This window comes from Petaurus breviceps, unplaced genomic scaffold (genome assembly GCF_028583685.1).
Source record: "Petaurus breviceps papuanus isolate PSGF00001 unplaced genomic scaffold, PetGlider_PUasm1.0 379, whole genome shotgun sequence".
NCBI classification, from domain to species: Eukaryota; Metazoa; Chordata; class Mammalia; order Diprotodontia; family Petauridae; genus Petaurus; species Petaurus breviceps.
The window spans coordinates 796241-813962 of record NW_027186303.1 but is presented as its reverse complement, the minus strand read 5'-3'; the positions used below and the strand labels follow the sequence as shown (position 1 = coordinate 813962).

Here is a 17722-nt window from a genome sequence, read left to right as displayed (position 1 = left end):
AAATAAATTATATCTTAATATAAATAAACACACCCATCTCCTTGTTTCTTTACCCGGGGGGGTTTGGCCTATGGTTGTCTCGTCCCGCCCCCTCTGCTTTCAACCACCCCCACCCTCCCCCCCCCCCCCGAAATACCCCGCCTTTTGTACCTCCCTGTACCATACTGAAACATTGTCCACGAAGAAGGTCCAGGAAAACCAGACAGAGTCAATGGTTCTACTTTTTAGCCTGTTTGGCCTTGGGCACGTCACGTAGCATTTTTGTTGGGGGCGGGGTATTTCAATGTCTTCTTTAAAATGGAGGAGTTGGACTAGATGTGGCCTCTGAGGCCCCTTCTAGCTCTAAGGCTACAACAAATCAGGGAATTGACTGGAAGTCTGTCTGTCTCCCCCCCTTCTTCCTTCCTCCCTTCCCTTCCTCCTCCTCCTCTTCCTCCTTCTCTCTTTCTCTTCTTCCCTCCCTCCCTTCTCCCCTCATTTCTCTCTTTCACAGAATTTGTGCAGAATAAGCTCATTAGGAGGGTGTTTGGGGGTACTTGCCATTTTCTGTAAGTTTCCAGCGCCAATTGGATTTAACTGGGACAATATCTCCTATTGCCTGCAAATGCCCCAGATGGGGTGGCCCATTGTGATGGAAAGAGCTCTGCACTAGAGGAAGGACACTTGGGTCTGAACCCCAAGTCAGTTTCTTCTTCTCTGTAGAACCTTGGACAAGTACTTTACACTTTAGATCTTTGCTTCTTCATCTTGATAATGATGGGCTTGGACTAGCTGGGCTCTGGGGTCCCATCTGGTGCTCAATCGATAATCCTATTTACTGTCTAGATACCTTGGATAAGTCAGTTTCCTGAGGGGGCTGGACTAGAGGATTTCTCTGCTTCCTTCAAGCTCTAAATGCCCCGAATCCATGTGGCAGCTTCCTGAAGGAGCGACTCATGGCCTAATTCTAGGAAGTTCTAATTTTAGCCTTACAACAAATTCTAGGAACACATCCTATGCCAAGACAGTATTCAGGAGCTGGAATGCAGTTAGGAGTATGGCACCACTACTGTCGCATCAAGTGTGACTAAATCCAGCCCTACCAGCTCTGGGCCCCTTGCCCTGGACTCCCCAGCACAATGGAGGGGCTGGAGACCCCTTGGAAAAAATGTCTCAGAATGAAGCCAGGCTAGATACTTACTTTGCACTGGTGTGGCAAGTGTTGTTACAATCATCTTCCTTGATCTCTGAAAAAAGAGGACAAATTAATTCCCCCACTGGGGCCTCTGGGAAGGCTGCACCTCTTTGAAAACTATGGCTCTTTTCATGTCTAGTAAAATTCAACTGATTATTATATAGCCCAGGGCTGGATCTTCCCAAGTCAACAGCATACAGAGCCATAACAAATCAGCATGAGAGGCATCACTTTGCCATTATGGTCCTCAGTTTCCTCATCTGTAAATTGAAAAATTTGGACTTGTTGGCATCTGGGTTTTCTTCTAGCATAATGTCTACAATACGATGACTAATACAAGGTTGCTTAACCTTGATGAGCCTCAGTTTCCTCTTCTGGAAAATGAGAGTGTTGGGTTAGGGGGCTTCCGAAGTTATGTCTAGCTCTAGCCATAGACCATGAGACCACTGAGCCACCTAGCTGCCAGGTAGTAGACTCTATTATGTTTAAATTTTCCTCGGTTTTAAAGGTACATGAGTGTGATATCACTTGATTAATTCAAGGACCTAGGATTTCCTCAATGTTGGTAGATTATCATCTACCAATGTGGACTGCAGCCTCTATGAGCAGACTTAGCTGGAATCGAAACATCTGCCAACACTTGTATTTTGCTGTTTTGGCTTTCAAGGACCTAGGATCATTTTGACTACATGATGGAATATTGAATGACTACTGGAGTGGCAGAGATGACTGATTTTTTTTTAATGGTAAGAAGCAAGGATTTACAGCAAGCTTAGTACCTAGGAATATGGGACCTTTAGTAGCATGAAAGGACAAGAATCAGCTGGGCATGAAACACTAAGGGGCTAATGAGGTGAGCACGGTGGTTAGAGTGCTGGGACTGGAGTCTCAAATCCTAGCTCAGATACTTGAAACTATGTGACCCTGGGCAAGACACTTAATATCTCCAAGCCTCAATTGTACCATCTGTAAAATGGGGATAAGAATGTCTCTACTACTCCCCTCAGAGTATGCAAAGCACGTTATTATTGCTACAGGCAGCACAGCATATATAAAAAACCAGCCTTGCAGTCAAGGAGACCTGGTAGCTCAAGTCCTGTTTTAAACCCATAGTGACTGTGTGGCCCTGGGCAAATCACTTCACTCTCCAAGACCCCAAGTTAAAGAGAAGGTGTAAACCCCCATTGGCAGAAAGAATTTCCTTTATACCAAATGCCTGATATTAATGACATCACAGATCTACTGTTATTATTAATAATAACAATCAATGATATAATCATCATATTTTAGTTTTATATTATCATGTAATTATAACTATTATATCATATCATTTTAATAATTATATCATATACTTATAGTAACCATTATATAGAATTATAACTATTGTATTATATGCTTACAAGAAATTATTGTATATAATTGTCATAATGATTATGTTATATAATTTAATGATACTTATAAAATCATAATACTCATATACTGACTATTGCATTAGATGGGATAATTGTAACGTACACTTATATGATTATGATTTTATTATATTAATTATATAAGATTATAATATACTATTATATATGCTAAATTATATATTATAATTTGTACATTATAAATAATTCCTGATGATTGTTACTGTTTTTGTTCAAAGACTCACCAGTGTCACATTTCACGCCCCTCCAGCCAATGTCACATTCACAGGATCCATCGCCGTTGGGCCCCTGGCTGCATTGTCCATGGACACAACTACATACTAAACAAAAAAGGAAAAAAGTAAGCAAAACCCCATCCTGAGAGCTCTGGCCAGCAAGATGCACATCATCTATTACTTTGTCAGCTATAATCATACTCTCGATGTGACTTTCCTGAATTCCTTGACCTTGTATGAGAAGCATGGGTCACCACAGAACATGTCTAAGCCTACAGCTAATACTTACATACAGAGATAATGTATAGTCTCAGAAAGCATGACAGAGCCATACTCCAATGGAATAGTCTAGAAAACCCTGAGTTTAAATCCAGTGACACTAGCTGTGTGACCTTGGACAAGTCACTTAACCCTGTTTGTTTCAATTTCCTCATTTATAAAGTGAGCTGGAGAAGGAAATGGCAAACCACTCCAGTATCTCTGCTAAAATAAATCCAAATGGAGTCAGGGAGAGAGGGACAGGAGAGAGAGTGAAAAGACTGAACAACAATTGGCAAAATATACATAAAATCATTTGCAAACTTTGATGTAAATATCAGTTACTACAGAAATAGGGGTGGGGATTTGATCTAGGATTTCATTGCTATAGGGGACTCCCAGATAAGGAAATTCCCTCTGCCCATATAGGTCAGCAACTTCTCTCCAACTTACAGAACTCAGAGGTCTTAGAAGTTAAATCACTTGGTTGCATGGGCAGTAGATCACAGGCATCTACATATTCCTGGGTTTGTGGCCGCCTCCTTACTGATTATGGCACACTGTCTTTCACCATAAAAATGTGAATGATTCTTATTATAAGAATATGGTCAGGGTTGGGACTGATGTTTAATAGAAAGCTGGTATGTATGTGAGGGTGCCTGGCAAGTTTACTGGCATTTAAGGATTAAAGTATCTCACAGAAAGCTATGAAATGACAGTGGAATTGGATGATCTCACTGAAAAGATTCAGAAAGCTCACCAGGAAACCTCATCTCTATGCCAGCTGGGGAAGGACACCTTGGACAGGGAACCCTCACTTACTGTGAAGCCAGAGCTATAAAGAGAAAACACTGGCCATATGTAAAGAATGTGTGATACGGATTTTTTTCATCGACTAGATGAAAATTGATGATAGCCCAAGAATACTTTGTCTCCCTGTTGCTTGGAGATAGAGACATTCGGGGGAGAAGGTGCTGACTTCATCTTTGCTGATGGCTTGTTGGCTGACTGGAAGACCCTGCAAGGGCAGGTCATTTCTGAGGTCACCTAGATCGCCTATTTCAGGGAAGGAAAGTCCCCATGCCCTCCTCACCTTGGTCACAGTTGGAACCATATTTGCCCTCCGTGCATGTCTCGCAGGCTGTCCCACTGAAGCCTCCCTCACACTCGCACACCCCAGTGCCGTTGACTCCATCCAGGCAGATGCCATTCCCAAAGCAGGCGTTCCCGGCTTTGCCAGGACAGAGTTGGCATTGAGGCCCGAAGAAACCTGCACAACATTCCCTGGTCTGAAATGGAGAAGGTTGGGATGAGTCTCATTCTGGCCTCCTTTTTCTCAGTCCCAACCTAGGATCTCATAGTATCATGATAGCCCTGGAGCCCAAAGGGACTTTAGAAGCAATTCAACCCAAATTCCTCATCTTACAATGAGAAAACTAAGGCAGAAAGAGGCTAGATGACTTGCCTGTGGTCACACAGGTAGAAAGCATCAGAGGTCTGATATCTTTAAAGTCTATCACAGTTTTGTCTGATGTTCTAGGATTTGGGCTCAAAGGGGTGAGGGGTGTATGTGTGATCATATGGTATCTGTGTGACATTGAACAAGTTATTAACCTCTCTGGGCTTCAGTTACTTAACTTCAAGGTGAAGGGAGTTGGACTAGCTGACCCTAAGTCAGCTCAAAATCTAGAATCTGCTAGATATGGTGGCTTGGGCCTGAATCCCTGCTGCGGGGGAAGCTAAGGCTGGTGGGAGCTCTGCAGGTCTAAGCTGAAGAAGGGGTAAAACCAATATGGAGTCCAAACTAAATCCAGTACCCATATGGGGAACCGCCAGGAGCATGGGGCTACCCAGAAGTATAAGAAGGGGAAAATTGTCCCAGGTCAGAAAAGTGAAGGCAGCCAAAACTTCTGTGCCCTTCAGTACTGGGACTGGTCCTGGGAGGGACTGATGTACTTTCAGACTGAGCCAGACAGACTGATTCTCAAAGAAATAAAAATAAAAATCTATGCCTCTCAAAAAGGAAACAGGAGAAAAGATGGGAGAGTCAGGAAGATAGAAGATAGAAGAAGAAAGAAAGGAAATAGTAAAAAAGAATAAAAATAGAATAAAAAAGGAAGAAGTTTATAAGCGGAGAAAAATAGGATTTTTAACATCAGTCTCATGGGCCACAAATTGCAGTGGACAGTGGAGAAATAGGGAAAGGGTGTGTTTATTCTGTGGAGTAGTAGACTGTGAGTTTGGGGGAAACATCTCCCCAGGAGAAAAAAAGGAACCTTAGTGGTCAAAGAAAAGGAGCTATGGGGTTGCATAAATGGACCCACAGTATGTATTTAATTCATAACAGAATGAGACTTGGGCCATTGATTTTATCCTGAAGGATCTCCTCTTTATTGGAGCTCTCCAGCCCCACCAGGATATTCTAATAAGACCAACCTCAGAGAAATTCCTTATCCACTGAACAAATCTGATCTTTGGCAACATCTGAGACCCCCAGGTTTACACATTTTCTTCCAAATCACTGACATCCTGTCCCTATTATTCAACCTCCGAAGAAAAGTAGCCTCACCTGATGGGCTCCTTCTGCCTTCAGTAATGTCACCCTGAGGTTGTGTAAACCCTACATATGAGTACATTTGTATCTCCCTTGGTTTTCTGGCTTTGCTATCTACTTGGCAACTGTCCATCACTTGGGGCTAATTGATCTTTTTACCTTCTGGTTTTGCTTCCTGCTTTCTTAACTTCCAGTCAAACAGACCAAGGTGGGAGGATTTATTCTCTGAGATCTTCGGACCTCTGGTTTGAGAAATTCCTCCACAACTCCCATGGCCAAGAAATAGTAACTGCATCTTGAAAAAATAGGTAAGGTAGTGTGGCTCAGTGTCATGAATGTCAGATTTGGAGCAAAGGATCCTGGGTTTCCTGACCCTGATACTACATCTATTTGACTTTGGAAAAGTTGACTCATCTGAGGCCCCAGTTTTCCAGCTCTGTAAAATGGGAGGGTTGGATTGGACTGCCTCTAAGGTCCCTTTGTACTCTAAGTCTATGACCTATGATCTTTTCATTGTCTCTGCTGGCCAAGTGTTTGATTCAATCAGTCTCTGAGCAAGCTGCTAGGGTGGTCACTGATATAGAAAACCCACTCAATCTGCTTGTGCCTGTTTCTATTTTTGCCAAATGAAGGTAATAATCCCTACCTTGTTGCTTCAAGGATCAATTGAGATATTCCCTTTGAAAAGTAAAGTATCCTGTGTACATGTTGTATCTTTCTGTTAGAATGGAACCTCTTTGAGCATAGGGTCTTTTTTTTTTTTTTTGGTCTTTATAACACCAGAGAAGAACACAATGACTGACATGTAGGTAGGTAGAATGGAACTCAATGGATGAAAACCATTATGGGGGAAAGGAGGGAGATACTCACAATCACTGTTTTGACACATTTTACTTGGCATCCAATATGCAAAGATCTTTTTCCCATGAAGAAAGTCACATAGATACATTTCTTTGCCTCTCCATCCTGTGAAATAAGGGCATTTACATTCCTTTTTAGTTGAATTCATGAGCATTAGTGCTAGAGACAAATGTGTATCGGGGCACAGTCCTGCCCTCGTGTCCAAAGCCCACCGTAGATTCAGAATTACTGTTCTTGGCTATAATTGGAGGAGTTCACCTTGCCAGCTTTGGAACCCAGCCCTGGAGCTGAGATTGTCAGTGAATTACAGCAAACTCACCTAGCCCACTCTTCACTCTAGCTGATCCCAGGCTAGACTGTATTGACATTCCATCCTGCATTCCCTCTCACTCCTGGCCATCTTGCAGTCTGCTCTGCTACCACAACCATTACCCACCCCTATCCATTTTCACCTTCTTGCTCTGAGAATCTAAGTCTTTTTCTTCTTGGAGGGCTAAAGGCAAGTGAAGTTTGTGCTGGACTGAATGAAGCTAGAGATTCCATGATTTTGTTGCTCACCATAAACATAGATAAGGATGGAATTTGGAACAGGGTGGATGCCCTGATGGTTTCTACTAGTACATGGGTGGAGTCCCTGAGATAAGTATTAGGGTCCCATCAATGATTCAGCAAGAGTTAAAACAGATGTGTGTGTGTGTGTGTGTGTGTGTGTGTGTGATATTGATGTGTTTGATGGTCAGGTAGAACCAATGGCCTCTCTTCTAAAATGATATTTTTAAATGCATAAAACAAAACAGATTCTAAAAAGGAAACCAATTTTCTTGAAATAAAGATGCAACTTTTTCCCATCCAAGTGCATGGATTTCTTGAAGTCTATCACCTATGGGGAGAAATCTGTACTCCACAGAGGGCTGTGGATCCCAGGTAAAGAACCTGTGAGTTAAAAGGAATGTTTTGACCTCAAGATTAGAGGTTTGGCTTGGGCCAGGGACCTCTCTATAGTAAGCACCAGCAAAAATGGGGTCAAACCTTAGCTGGGGAAAGCGGCTGGATCTTCTAGGCTATATCTTTTTGGGTGTAGTGGTTCTGGGAAGGAGTTGGGAAGCCTATATTTAAAGGCTGTCCTTAGAAGGACATTAGTGATTAATTTTTTCCCAAGCACTAAAGCAATTTAAGTAAAGAATGCTGGAGGTCACCTAGACAACCAGGGAAAACAAGTCACTGTAGTCTTTTTTTTTTTTTTTTTTTGCAGGCAATTGGGATTAAGCAACTTGCCCGAGGTCACAAGGCTAGTTTTTTTGTGTTGTGTCTGAGGCGGGATTTGGACTCAAGTCCTCCTGACTCCAGGGCCGGTGCTCTATTCACTGCACCACCTAGCCGCCCCCACTGTAGTCTTTAAGGGGTTCACTTTTTGCTAAGGTGAATTAAAAGGGAGGAAATCTGGAGAAAACTATAAAATTATGTGGTTGAATGGAAAGAATACTCACTGATCTAGGAATCAGACCACTCAACTCCTAACTTCCTTATTAGTTGGATGATCTGGGGCAAGCTAACCTCTCTGAGCCTCAGTTTCCTCATTTGTAAAAAGAGGATAATAATAGTTATATCTACATTTCTTCACTCTAAATGGGGGCTGCTGTTTTTTATTTCCTCATCTATGATGCCAGTTTGCTGTAGGCAAAGTAACATCAGTATTAATAAAAAGGAACATTTCTAGGGAGTTTTAAGGCCTCCAGATCTCTTTACACATATCAGTTAACTTGATCCTCACAAAAACCCTGCTAATGAGGTGCTAGGTATGGGGGCAAATAAATGTCACGTACAGTATATTGAGTGTTGGACTTGGAGGCAAGAAGACCTGGGTTCAAATTCTTCCTCAAATGCTTTTACTACTGCTCCAAGGCAAGTCAATTAACTACTCTCAGGCTCAGTTTCCTCATCTGCAAAATGGGGGTAATAATAGTGCTCTTCTCCTATGGTAGTTGTGAGGATAAAAGTAGAAATTCATAAAGCACTTTACAAACTTTAAAGCTCCATGTAAATATTAGCTATTATTGTAAGATGGCCATATTTATATATGATGTTGTTCAGTTGTTTCATTCATGTCTGACTCTTTGTGATTCCATTTGTGGTTTTCTTGGCAAAGACACTGGAATGGTTTGCCATTTCCTTCTTTATATATATATATATAATCATATTATTTTATATAAAATGTTATTATCTTATAGATGAGAAAACTGACTCATGGAGATTAAGTAATCAAGATTTTGGGAGGACCAAATGAGACCCTATACACCAAGTACTATGGAAACATGACATGAATTATCATCAAATAAAAGCATAGTAGAAGATGTCAGCATCCTTGATCCTTCACCATGAAACTGTGCCATTACCAAAGCTATTGTAGTAATGGCACAAAATATTAAACAGACACCAAAAGTATTTCATAACAACAAAATGCAAAGATCATTAATCAAAGAGGTCAGATCTACTTATTCCTGCTCATCCCCTCTCCTCCTTATCTATAGTAGAATCTCCAGAAATAATGTATACAGCATGGTTCCCTCTCCCCAACACCTGGAAGTTTATCCACACAGTTTTGGAATTCACCCTCAAAGACTGAGCTGTCCCCATTGGTTGGTGAGTGAGAGCAAGCTAACTCAACCTACTATATTTAGCTATTCCCAGATCAAGCTTCTCATCCCATCTGGCCATCCCCATACCCCAGGCCATCTTTCCATCTGTCCTGTCCCCATGTTCATTAACTTTCCTTCTGCTTTCCACCTCTGGATCTTGGCAATGATAATCAAATTAATGCTGCCATAATTCATAGAAAGGTCATAACACTTAACTGCCTCATGGCTCTGCACATCATACCTGTGATTGCTCAGATCAAAATTCCCTTTTCTTGGCACCATTGCCCTTATAAGGTGTTTGGGTATTTTAAAAAATTAGTATGAAAGTTCTCTGAAGGCAGAGATTTTTTTGTTTCTGTCTTTGTTTCCTCAGTTCTTAATTCTGCTCCTGGAAAATAGTAGGTGCATAAAAATGCTTTCACCTATAATGGGGCCATCATCCCTACCTGCTCCAATAAGGACAATTGGACTCTACTATGGACCCATTCTGTGTTCTGATAAGTGAGCTTTCCCCTAATCTCATCCCATTCAGGTGTCTACTTCACTTCCAAGCCATTTCTATTTCCTTTTCAGCTATTCCATTTTACTTGATGACATCCCCCACTAGAATGTAAGCTCCTTGAGGGCAGAGACTGTCTTGTTTCCTTGGGTCTGTATCCCCAGCACCTATAATGCAGGTGCCTAACAAATATTTTCTTTTTTTTTTACCTCTCTTCTTCCCCCTTCCCTTCCCTTCATCCTTTCTTTCTTCTTTTCTCCTTGATTCTTTATTTTGTCATAGATTCTTTATATATCTAGATAAATTGGTTTTTCACTTCTGTCATAAAAGGATTTCTGGTTAGTAGAAAACACAATCCAGAATGGGTATGGTAGTACATGAGTATTTCTTAAGTGTGGTGTGGCCAAAATGAACATGGGACTTAGAATTAAAACATCTGGACTTATGCTCCAGGCTCTGATACCTCTTCCCATGGGAGACTAGGAAAGTCACTTGATCTCCACTTGTTTCCTTAGCTGTAAAATGGGGATCAAGACATTGCATAGGACTTCTAGTGGCAGAGCCAAGATAGTAGAGTAGAGGAAGCACTCAGCCAAATTCTCCCATCATTCCCCTCTAAACAACTTTAAAATATCTCATATTGAATTCTGGAGTGGCAGAGCCAATAAAAGGTGAGAGGGAGACATTCTTTGAGCCCAAAACAACTTAAGAGGTTGGAAAGATGTGTGACATAGGGGCTGGAGGCTGGTCCAGAGCCCATGTGGATATAAAACCATGTGGTAGTACTAGGTAGTAATAGCAGAAGAATTAGCAGTTGTAGGAGTTCTCAAGTCAGAGATAGTAAAGGGGACCTGGCAACTGGTCAGAAAGAGGTTACAAGGAACCCCTGTGCTAAAGCTGTTTGGCAGCTCCATTGCCCATAACCCCTGCTGGGTCACAGTTCAAATGCAGAGAGGAGGACTTTTGGTTAAAAGGGAACAGGGGCTCTGAGGAACAGTATTGCTTTTGGTCACAAGAAATCAAGGACCATAAAAGGCAGTAGTGATTGCAATCCCAAGAGACCAGAAGTTCTTCCTGAGTAATGACTAGGAGAACAGTGACCACATCTCTATCCAAATTACACACCTTGGAAGCACTGAAAATTTCCAAAAGCCCAGAACTAGCTCTGAAAACAGCAGTACAAAAAGTCAGAAAGCTTGGGAAAGTGTCCCCTACCCCACACCCCCATGCCATGAATAGAACCCAAATTCAACATAAATTCAAAGTCAAGAAATAGGATGGAAAAATGAAAGAACAACAAAAAAAGAACTTGACCATAAAATATCTGCTATGGTGACAGGGAAGATTAAGTCACAAACCAAAAAGAAGACAAGAATGTCAAAGCAGCTTTAAGCAAAAACCTCAAAGAAAAATGATAATTGAACAGAAGTCCAAGAAGAATTCCTGCAAGAGGTTAAAAATTGATTTTCAAAATGAAATGTGAGTGGAAGAGTAAAAATTTGGAAAATAAATGAGAGCAAGGGAAGAAAATAAAAAAAAGACAGTTAATAGCTCGATAAGAGAGGCACAAAAATACTGAAGAAAATAACACATGACAACCCCCCCCCCCCCGAATTGTTCAAATGGAAAAAGAGATACAAAAGTGCACTGAAGAAAATAATTCCTTAAAAATTAGAACTGGGCAAATGGAAGCCAATAAGGCCATGAAGGACCTCTTGGTCAAGTCAAAAGAATGAAAAAAAGAAATAGAAGAAAGCATGAAATATCTCCTCTGAAAAACAATGGACCTGGATCAAGGAAAATACTTTAAGAATTATTGGACTACCTGAAAGCCATGATCAAAGAAAGAATCTAGAAATCATATTACAAGAAATTGTAAAGAAAAACTACCCCGATATCCTACAACTAGAGGGTAAAATAGAAATTGAAAGTATTCATCAATCACCAACTGAAAGAGATTCCAAAATGAAAACTCCTAGGAATATTATAGCCAAATTCCAGAGCTCTCCATTCAAAGAGAAAAAATACTTCAAATAACCAGAAAGCCACAGTTAGGATCACACAAGATTTAGAAGCAACCAAGTTAAAGGAACAGAGGTCTTGTAATATGATATCCCAGAGGGCAGCTAGGTGGCGCAGTGAATAGAGCATGGCCTTGGAGTCAGGAGGTCCTGAGTTCAAATCAGGTCTAAGACACTTAACACAAAAACTAGCCGTGTAACTTTGGGCAAGTCACTTAACCCCAATTGCCTTCCAAAAAAAAAAAAAGCAAAAAAAAAATGATATTCTAGAAAGCAAAAGAATTAGGATTATAACCAAGAATAACCTATCCAGAAAAACAGAATATAATCCTTCAAGGAGAAATGGATTTTTAATGAAATAGAGGACTTTCTATATCAATAGATACAGAAAAAGTCTCTGACAAAATACAACACCCATTCCTATTTAAACACTAGAAAGCATAGCAATCAATGGGTCTTTCTTAAAATAATAAATAGTACCTATCTAAAACTAAGAGCAAGCATTATTTTTAATGGGGGTAAATTTGGAGCCTTCCCATTAAGATCAGGGATGAAGCAAGGATGTCTATTGAGAAAATAAAATATTGATGTTATATTTTATTCTATTCTGTAACTGTCTAAGCCATTTTTCTAAGTTCAGAAGTTTAGCTTTCCTCTCGGAGCTAAGTTTTTCCATAAATCACCTTGCTTCAAAGAAAGATATTATCTCTACACATCTTACTGCCCATACACAATTCAGGAAGACATGTTATCTTACTAACAAGCCTTACATACCCATATAGGTCTGTTATCATACTAAAAAGCCTTGCAAAATGCAAGAGGATGCCAGGAAGTTTTATCTCTGCAATAATGGCTGTCCTTCAAGGAAGTCTGATCTATTATTGCTGAGACATTAACTAGCCATGAATGTAGTTACCACCAATGAATGAGCTTTCCATAACAACAAGATGGAAGTAGGAGTGTTGCTAGCCATACTTTCCAGCCTTCCATCCAGTCATATTGTTTTCCATCATGTATGACACTTCAGGTTTTGTAACCAATCATATTATTTTCCATCTTTGATTCTTCTTGTTCTTTGCTCTCTTGTACTTCCCAAAATGATATGAAGACTAGTAAGCCCTACCTGGTGATCCTTTGGCTGAGGAGCTGAGAGATCTATTTTATTGGTAATTGCACTTAGAACTTTGTGCCTCAGGTTGCCTTAATTTCAATCATGACACCATTATGACCACCATTATTCAATATTGTATTAGGAATGCTTGCTATAGCAATAAGAGGAGAAAAAAATTGGAGGAATACACATAGGCAATGAGGAAGCAATGATGATTGCAGATGATATGATGGTTTACTTAGAGAATCAGATAAAAAATTAGTTGTAGCAATGAACTTTAGCAAAGCTGCATGATATAAAATAAACCCACATAAATCATCAGCATTTCTATATACTATCAACAAAACCCAGCAGGGAGAGATAGAAAGAGAAATTCTCTTAAAAATAGCTGTAGATTATAAAATACTTGGGAGTCTACCTGCTAAGACAAATCGAGAGACTATATCAATGCAATTACAAAACACTCTTCAAACAAATAAAGACAGATTTAAACAACTGAAGAAATATTAATTGTTCATGGGTAGACTGAGTGAAAACAATAAAAATGACAATTCTGCCTAAGTTAATTTACTTATTTAGTGCCATACCAAACTACTAAAGAATTACTTTATGGAGCTTGAAAAAATACTAATAAAATCCATCTGGAAGAACAAAGATCAAGAATATCAAAGGGATCAATGAAAAAAAAATGTGAAAGAAGGTGGCCAAGCAGTATCAGATTTCAAACTATATTACAAAGCAGTAATCATCAAACCAAACTAGTTTTACCTAAGAACTAGAGTAGTGGATCAGTGGAAGAGATACATGATACACAGTAGTAAATGGCCATAGTAATCTAGTGTTTAATAAACTCAAAGATCTAAGCTTTTGGGGGTAAGAAATCACCACTTGACAAAAACTGCAGGGAAAACTAAAAAGTAATTTGGAGGAAACTAGGCATAGATCAACATCTCACACTGTATAGCAAGATGAGGTCAAAAATGGATAAATGAAGAGTGGCTAGGTGGTGCAGTGAATAGAGCTCTGGCCCTAGAGTCAGGAGGACCTGAGTTCAAATCTGAACTCAGACACTTAACACTTACTAGTCGTGTGACCTTGGGCAAGTCACTTAACCCCAATTGTCCTGCCTTCCTCCCTCCAAAAAGCAAAAACAACAACAACAAAACAACAAAATAAAAAAATGGATAAATGATTTAGACATAAAGGGTGATATCATAAGTAAATTAGAGGAGCATGGAATGTTTTACCTGTCAGATGAATGAGGGAAGTTTATGACAAAACAAGAGATAGAGAAGATCTTAAGAAGTCAAATGAATAATTTTGAATACGTGAAATTTAAAGTTCTGCACAAACAAAATTAATGTAACCAAAGTTAGAAGGAAAATAGGAAATTGGGAAAATAATTTTGCATCAAGTTTCTTTGATAAAGGTCTTATTTCTCAAATATACAGGGAACTGAACCAAATTTATCAAAATATAAGCCATTTCCCAATTGATAAATGGTGAAAGAATATGAATAGGCGGTTTTCAGAAGAAGAAAGTAAAGCTATCAATAGTCACATGAAAACATGCTCTAAATGATAATTGATTAGAGAAATGCAAATGAAAATGACTGAAATACTACCTCTTGCTTATGAAAAATGTTGGAGGGGACTTGGAAAAAATAATTGTGTTGGTAAAGTTGTTCACTAGTTCAATCATTCTGGAGAACAATTTGGAACTATGCCCCAAAGGCTATAAAATATAAACCCTTTGACCTAGCAATACCACTACTAGGTCTGTACCTCAAAGAGATCAAAGAAAAGGGTAAAGGATCTAACTGTACAAAAATATTTATAGCAGCTCTTTTTGTGGTGGCAATGAATTGGAAATTGAGGGGATTCTTATCAGTTGGGGAGTGGCTGAACAAGCTATGGTATATGATTGTGATGGAATACTTTTGTGCTATACCAAAATCTGGGACAAATTTGAGAAGACTTATATGAATTGATGCAAAGTGAAGTAAGAAGAACCAGGAGAACATTGTACATAGTAACATCAATATTGTATTGATCAACTGTGAAAGACTTAGCTACTCCAATCAAGACAGCAATCCAAAGGACCCATGATGAAAATGCTGTACACTTTTAGAGAGAAAGTGGATGAACTCTGAGAGCAGACTGAAGCATACTTTTTGGGGAAACTTTCTTTATTTTCTTGCTTTTTGTGTGTTTTCTTTTGTAATATGGTTAATATGGAAATAGATATTGCATGACTTCACATATATAATTGATATCATATTACTTTCCTTCTCAAGTGGTGGGGGTGTGATGGTATGGAGGGAGAGAATTTGGAACTCAAAATTTTAAAATACAAATGTTAAAAAATTTTCCCCATTTAATTGGGAAATATTTAATAAATAAATAAAAATATATTAAGAAAATAAGACACATGATCAGCTTGGAAGGGTGGGTTATGGAGGAAGCACATAAATCAAGGTATTAAATAAAAGAGAATGATTTTAATTTTTCTGGAGGATGGTTTGCTATTGTTCCTGGCTATATTCCCGAGAGGTGGCAAGTGAAAATTCTCTCATTAGCAGTGTGTGACTTGTTCTCCCACTCTACTTTCCTGACCTGGTTCTTCCTTGTGTTTGAATACCTCATTACGAATCTCAAACAAATTGACCACAACATTCTAGAAAATACTTACCACAGGTTTTGTTCCAGGAGGGCAGTGCTTTCGAAAACAATATTCACACTTTCCCTTTGTAAGAAACAGAAAGCAAAGGAAAAATTTCAGTTACTGCTTCTTGTCAAAAGTGAGGTTCTCTGAGGCCCTTTGATATATGACTTACTCAAATCTTATCATCCTATAACCATGTAGAAAGTATCTTAGCCTATAGACAGGCTCAAGCTTACTCAAAGGGACTCCAAGGTACCATCTTGTTCAGGGGTCTCCAAAATGAAGGGCAGTTTAGGGAGATGTCACAAGGGAACTATAAAATGTCCCAAAGATGTATGTGATCAACCAGTCAAAGAGTAGGAATATGAATCACATCCTAGCCTTCTAGGGGGCATTTTTTCCAGAACTAAACCACTCCCTTCACTTAATTTTGATTAACACTCCTTCATTCCTACCCTGCCCCTGCACCCCTTCTTCCTGCTGGATTCCTTTGGCTATGTCTAGCATACATCATCTTAGGTCCAACATAACATAACTATGACCCAGGTATAGTAGCTGTACAGGCAAAATTCTTTGCTGTGCCCCTCATGATCTCACCTTCTCTCTACCCTCCTCCCCACTCACACTGGGACACTGCCTATATCAATGGGTGGGTTTTGTGTTGCACTTGGTGAGCAAGAGACCCACACCCTCTTTGTATTTTGGGTTGGATAGGAATTGCCCAGGCTTAGCAGGCATGGATGGATTGAGATGGATTGGAATCTCAGATCTCATAAGATTATTTTTCCCCCAAATCTCTTCCTTCTTCCAAACTTTTCTATTAGTCAATGGTATCTCCAACATTCTATTCACTCTCATAACATTGGTATTATCTGCTCATTGTCTTTCACTCCCCTGTATCTAATCAGTGGCCATATCTTGTAATTTTTACTTCAATAATATCTCTGTCATAAGACCTTCTCTCCACTCATTCAGTCACCAACTTAGTTCAAGCCTTCATTCCCTTTCACCTTAATTACAGTGAGAGTTTTCCAACTGGTCTCCTTCCCTCTTTCTCTACTTCAATCTTTCTTTCACTCAATGGCCAGAGATTTTCCTTAAGAGAAAGTCTGATCATTCACTTTTCTGCTCAATATTCCCCAGTGGCCTATTGTCTCTAGGAAAAAATATTATTTCATTTTCATCTCATCCTTTTTAATTTCTATTTTTGTGCTTTATAATACACATAATAATTAGTGCAGCAGTACAGATAGATGATTTGTAAATAAGTAAATATACCACTCCTTTTTAGTTAGCATAGCACTTAGCATAAGGTAAGTATTTTAATAAATGCCTGTTGGTTTGACTTGCTGACATCCTGGAGGTGTGAGCTCAAAATATTCTTTTTGCATGGAACTCTGTGATCAAAAAAGTTTGCCCATCTCTCTGTGACCAGTTCCTACACCATTCAGGATCCAGGTTTTATTTTGTCTACACCACTCAGGACCTGAACCACTTTGATCACAAGTGGCAATTGATTAGAGCAGAAAGGACTCTGGATTTGTAGTTGGAACCATTGGCTTTGACTACTGGATACGCTGCTTACTAGCTAGGAGACCTGGACACTCACCCTTCACCCTCCTGACCCTCAGTTTTCTCATCTGAAAAATGGCAATAATATTTGGATTACCCTCCTCTCATTGCAGTGAAAGGGCTTTGTAAATCCTAAAGAGTTTTACTGATGACTGTGTCCAGTCCAGTCTTCATGGCTTAGTATGGATTGATTATAATCTAAACACAGTAAAAGAGTTATGGAAAGTGTTCCAGACCCAGGAGTAAGAAGAACTGGGCTGATGCCAGCTTGGCCAGTTGACTAGCTAGGTGGCTGTATTGGAGCCTCAGTTATTTCATCTGGAAATTGGGGATAAGAGGATCAGATCTCAGAAAATATCAAGGCCAGCACTTTTCATTTCTATAGAGCAGGATCCTGAGACCCAGGGAAGTGGGTTGATTTATCTGAAGTTACTTAATAGGTGGACGTGGATCCTGACTTGAATCCTGACTCCCTTACTTGTGTGATCACTCAACTTCTCTGGGTCTCAGTTTCCTCACCTGTCAATTGGGGAAGGGGCTGGACTAGCTCACCTCTGGCATGCCTTCCAACTTCCAATCTATAATCCTATGATATCCTCAGTCATGAACAGCGGTGGAGGGAATCTGTGCTAAGTGCCTTACAAATATCACCTCATTTGATCCTCACAACAATGTTGGGAGATACTTACTATTCTTATCCCCGTATAACAGTTGAGGAAATTGAGGCAAA

At 39.7% G+C, this 17722-nt stretch overlaps 1 protein-coding gene across 1 annotated transcript in view; it reads right to left on the bottom strand.

Moving 5' to 3' along the window:
- The window catches only part of STAB2 (stabilin 2), a 166431-nt gene that overhangs the window by 63682 nt on the left and 85027 nt on the right, over window positions 1-17722 (bottom strand). Inside the window, exons 36-40 of the mRNA XM_069099363.1 lie at window positions 15448-15501; window positions 6499-6594; window positions 4168-4363; window positions 2826-2921; window positions 1181-1226 (exon numbers count right to left, since the gene is read on the bottom strand). Coding sequence (XP_068955464.1) covers window positions 1181-1226; window positions 2826-2921; window positions 4168-4363; window positions 6499-6594; window positions 15448-15501 — 488 coding nt within the window. The remainder of the gene's footprint in view (window positions 1-1180; window positions 1227-2825; window positions 2922-4167; window positions 4364-6498; window positions 6595-15447; window positions 15502-17722) is intronic.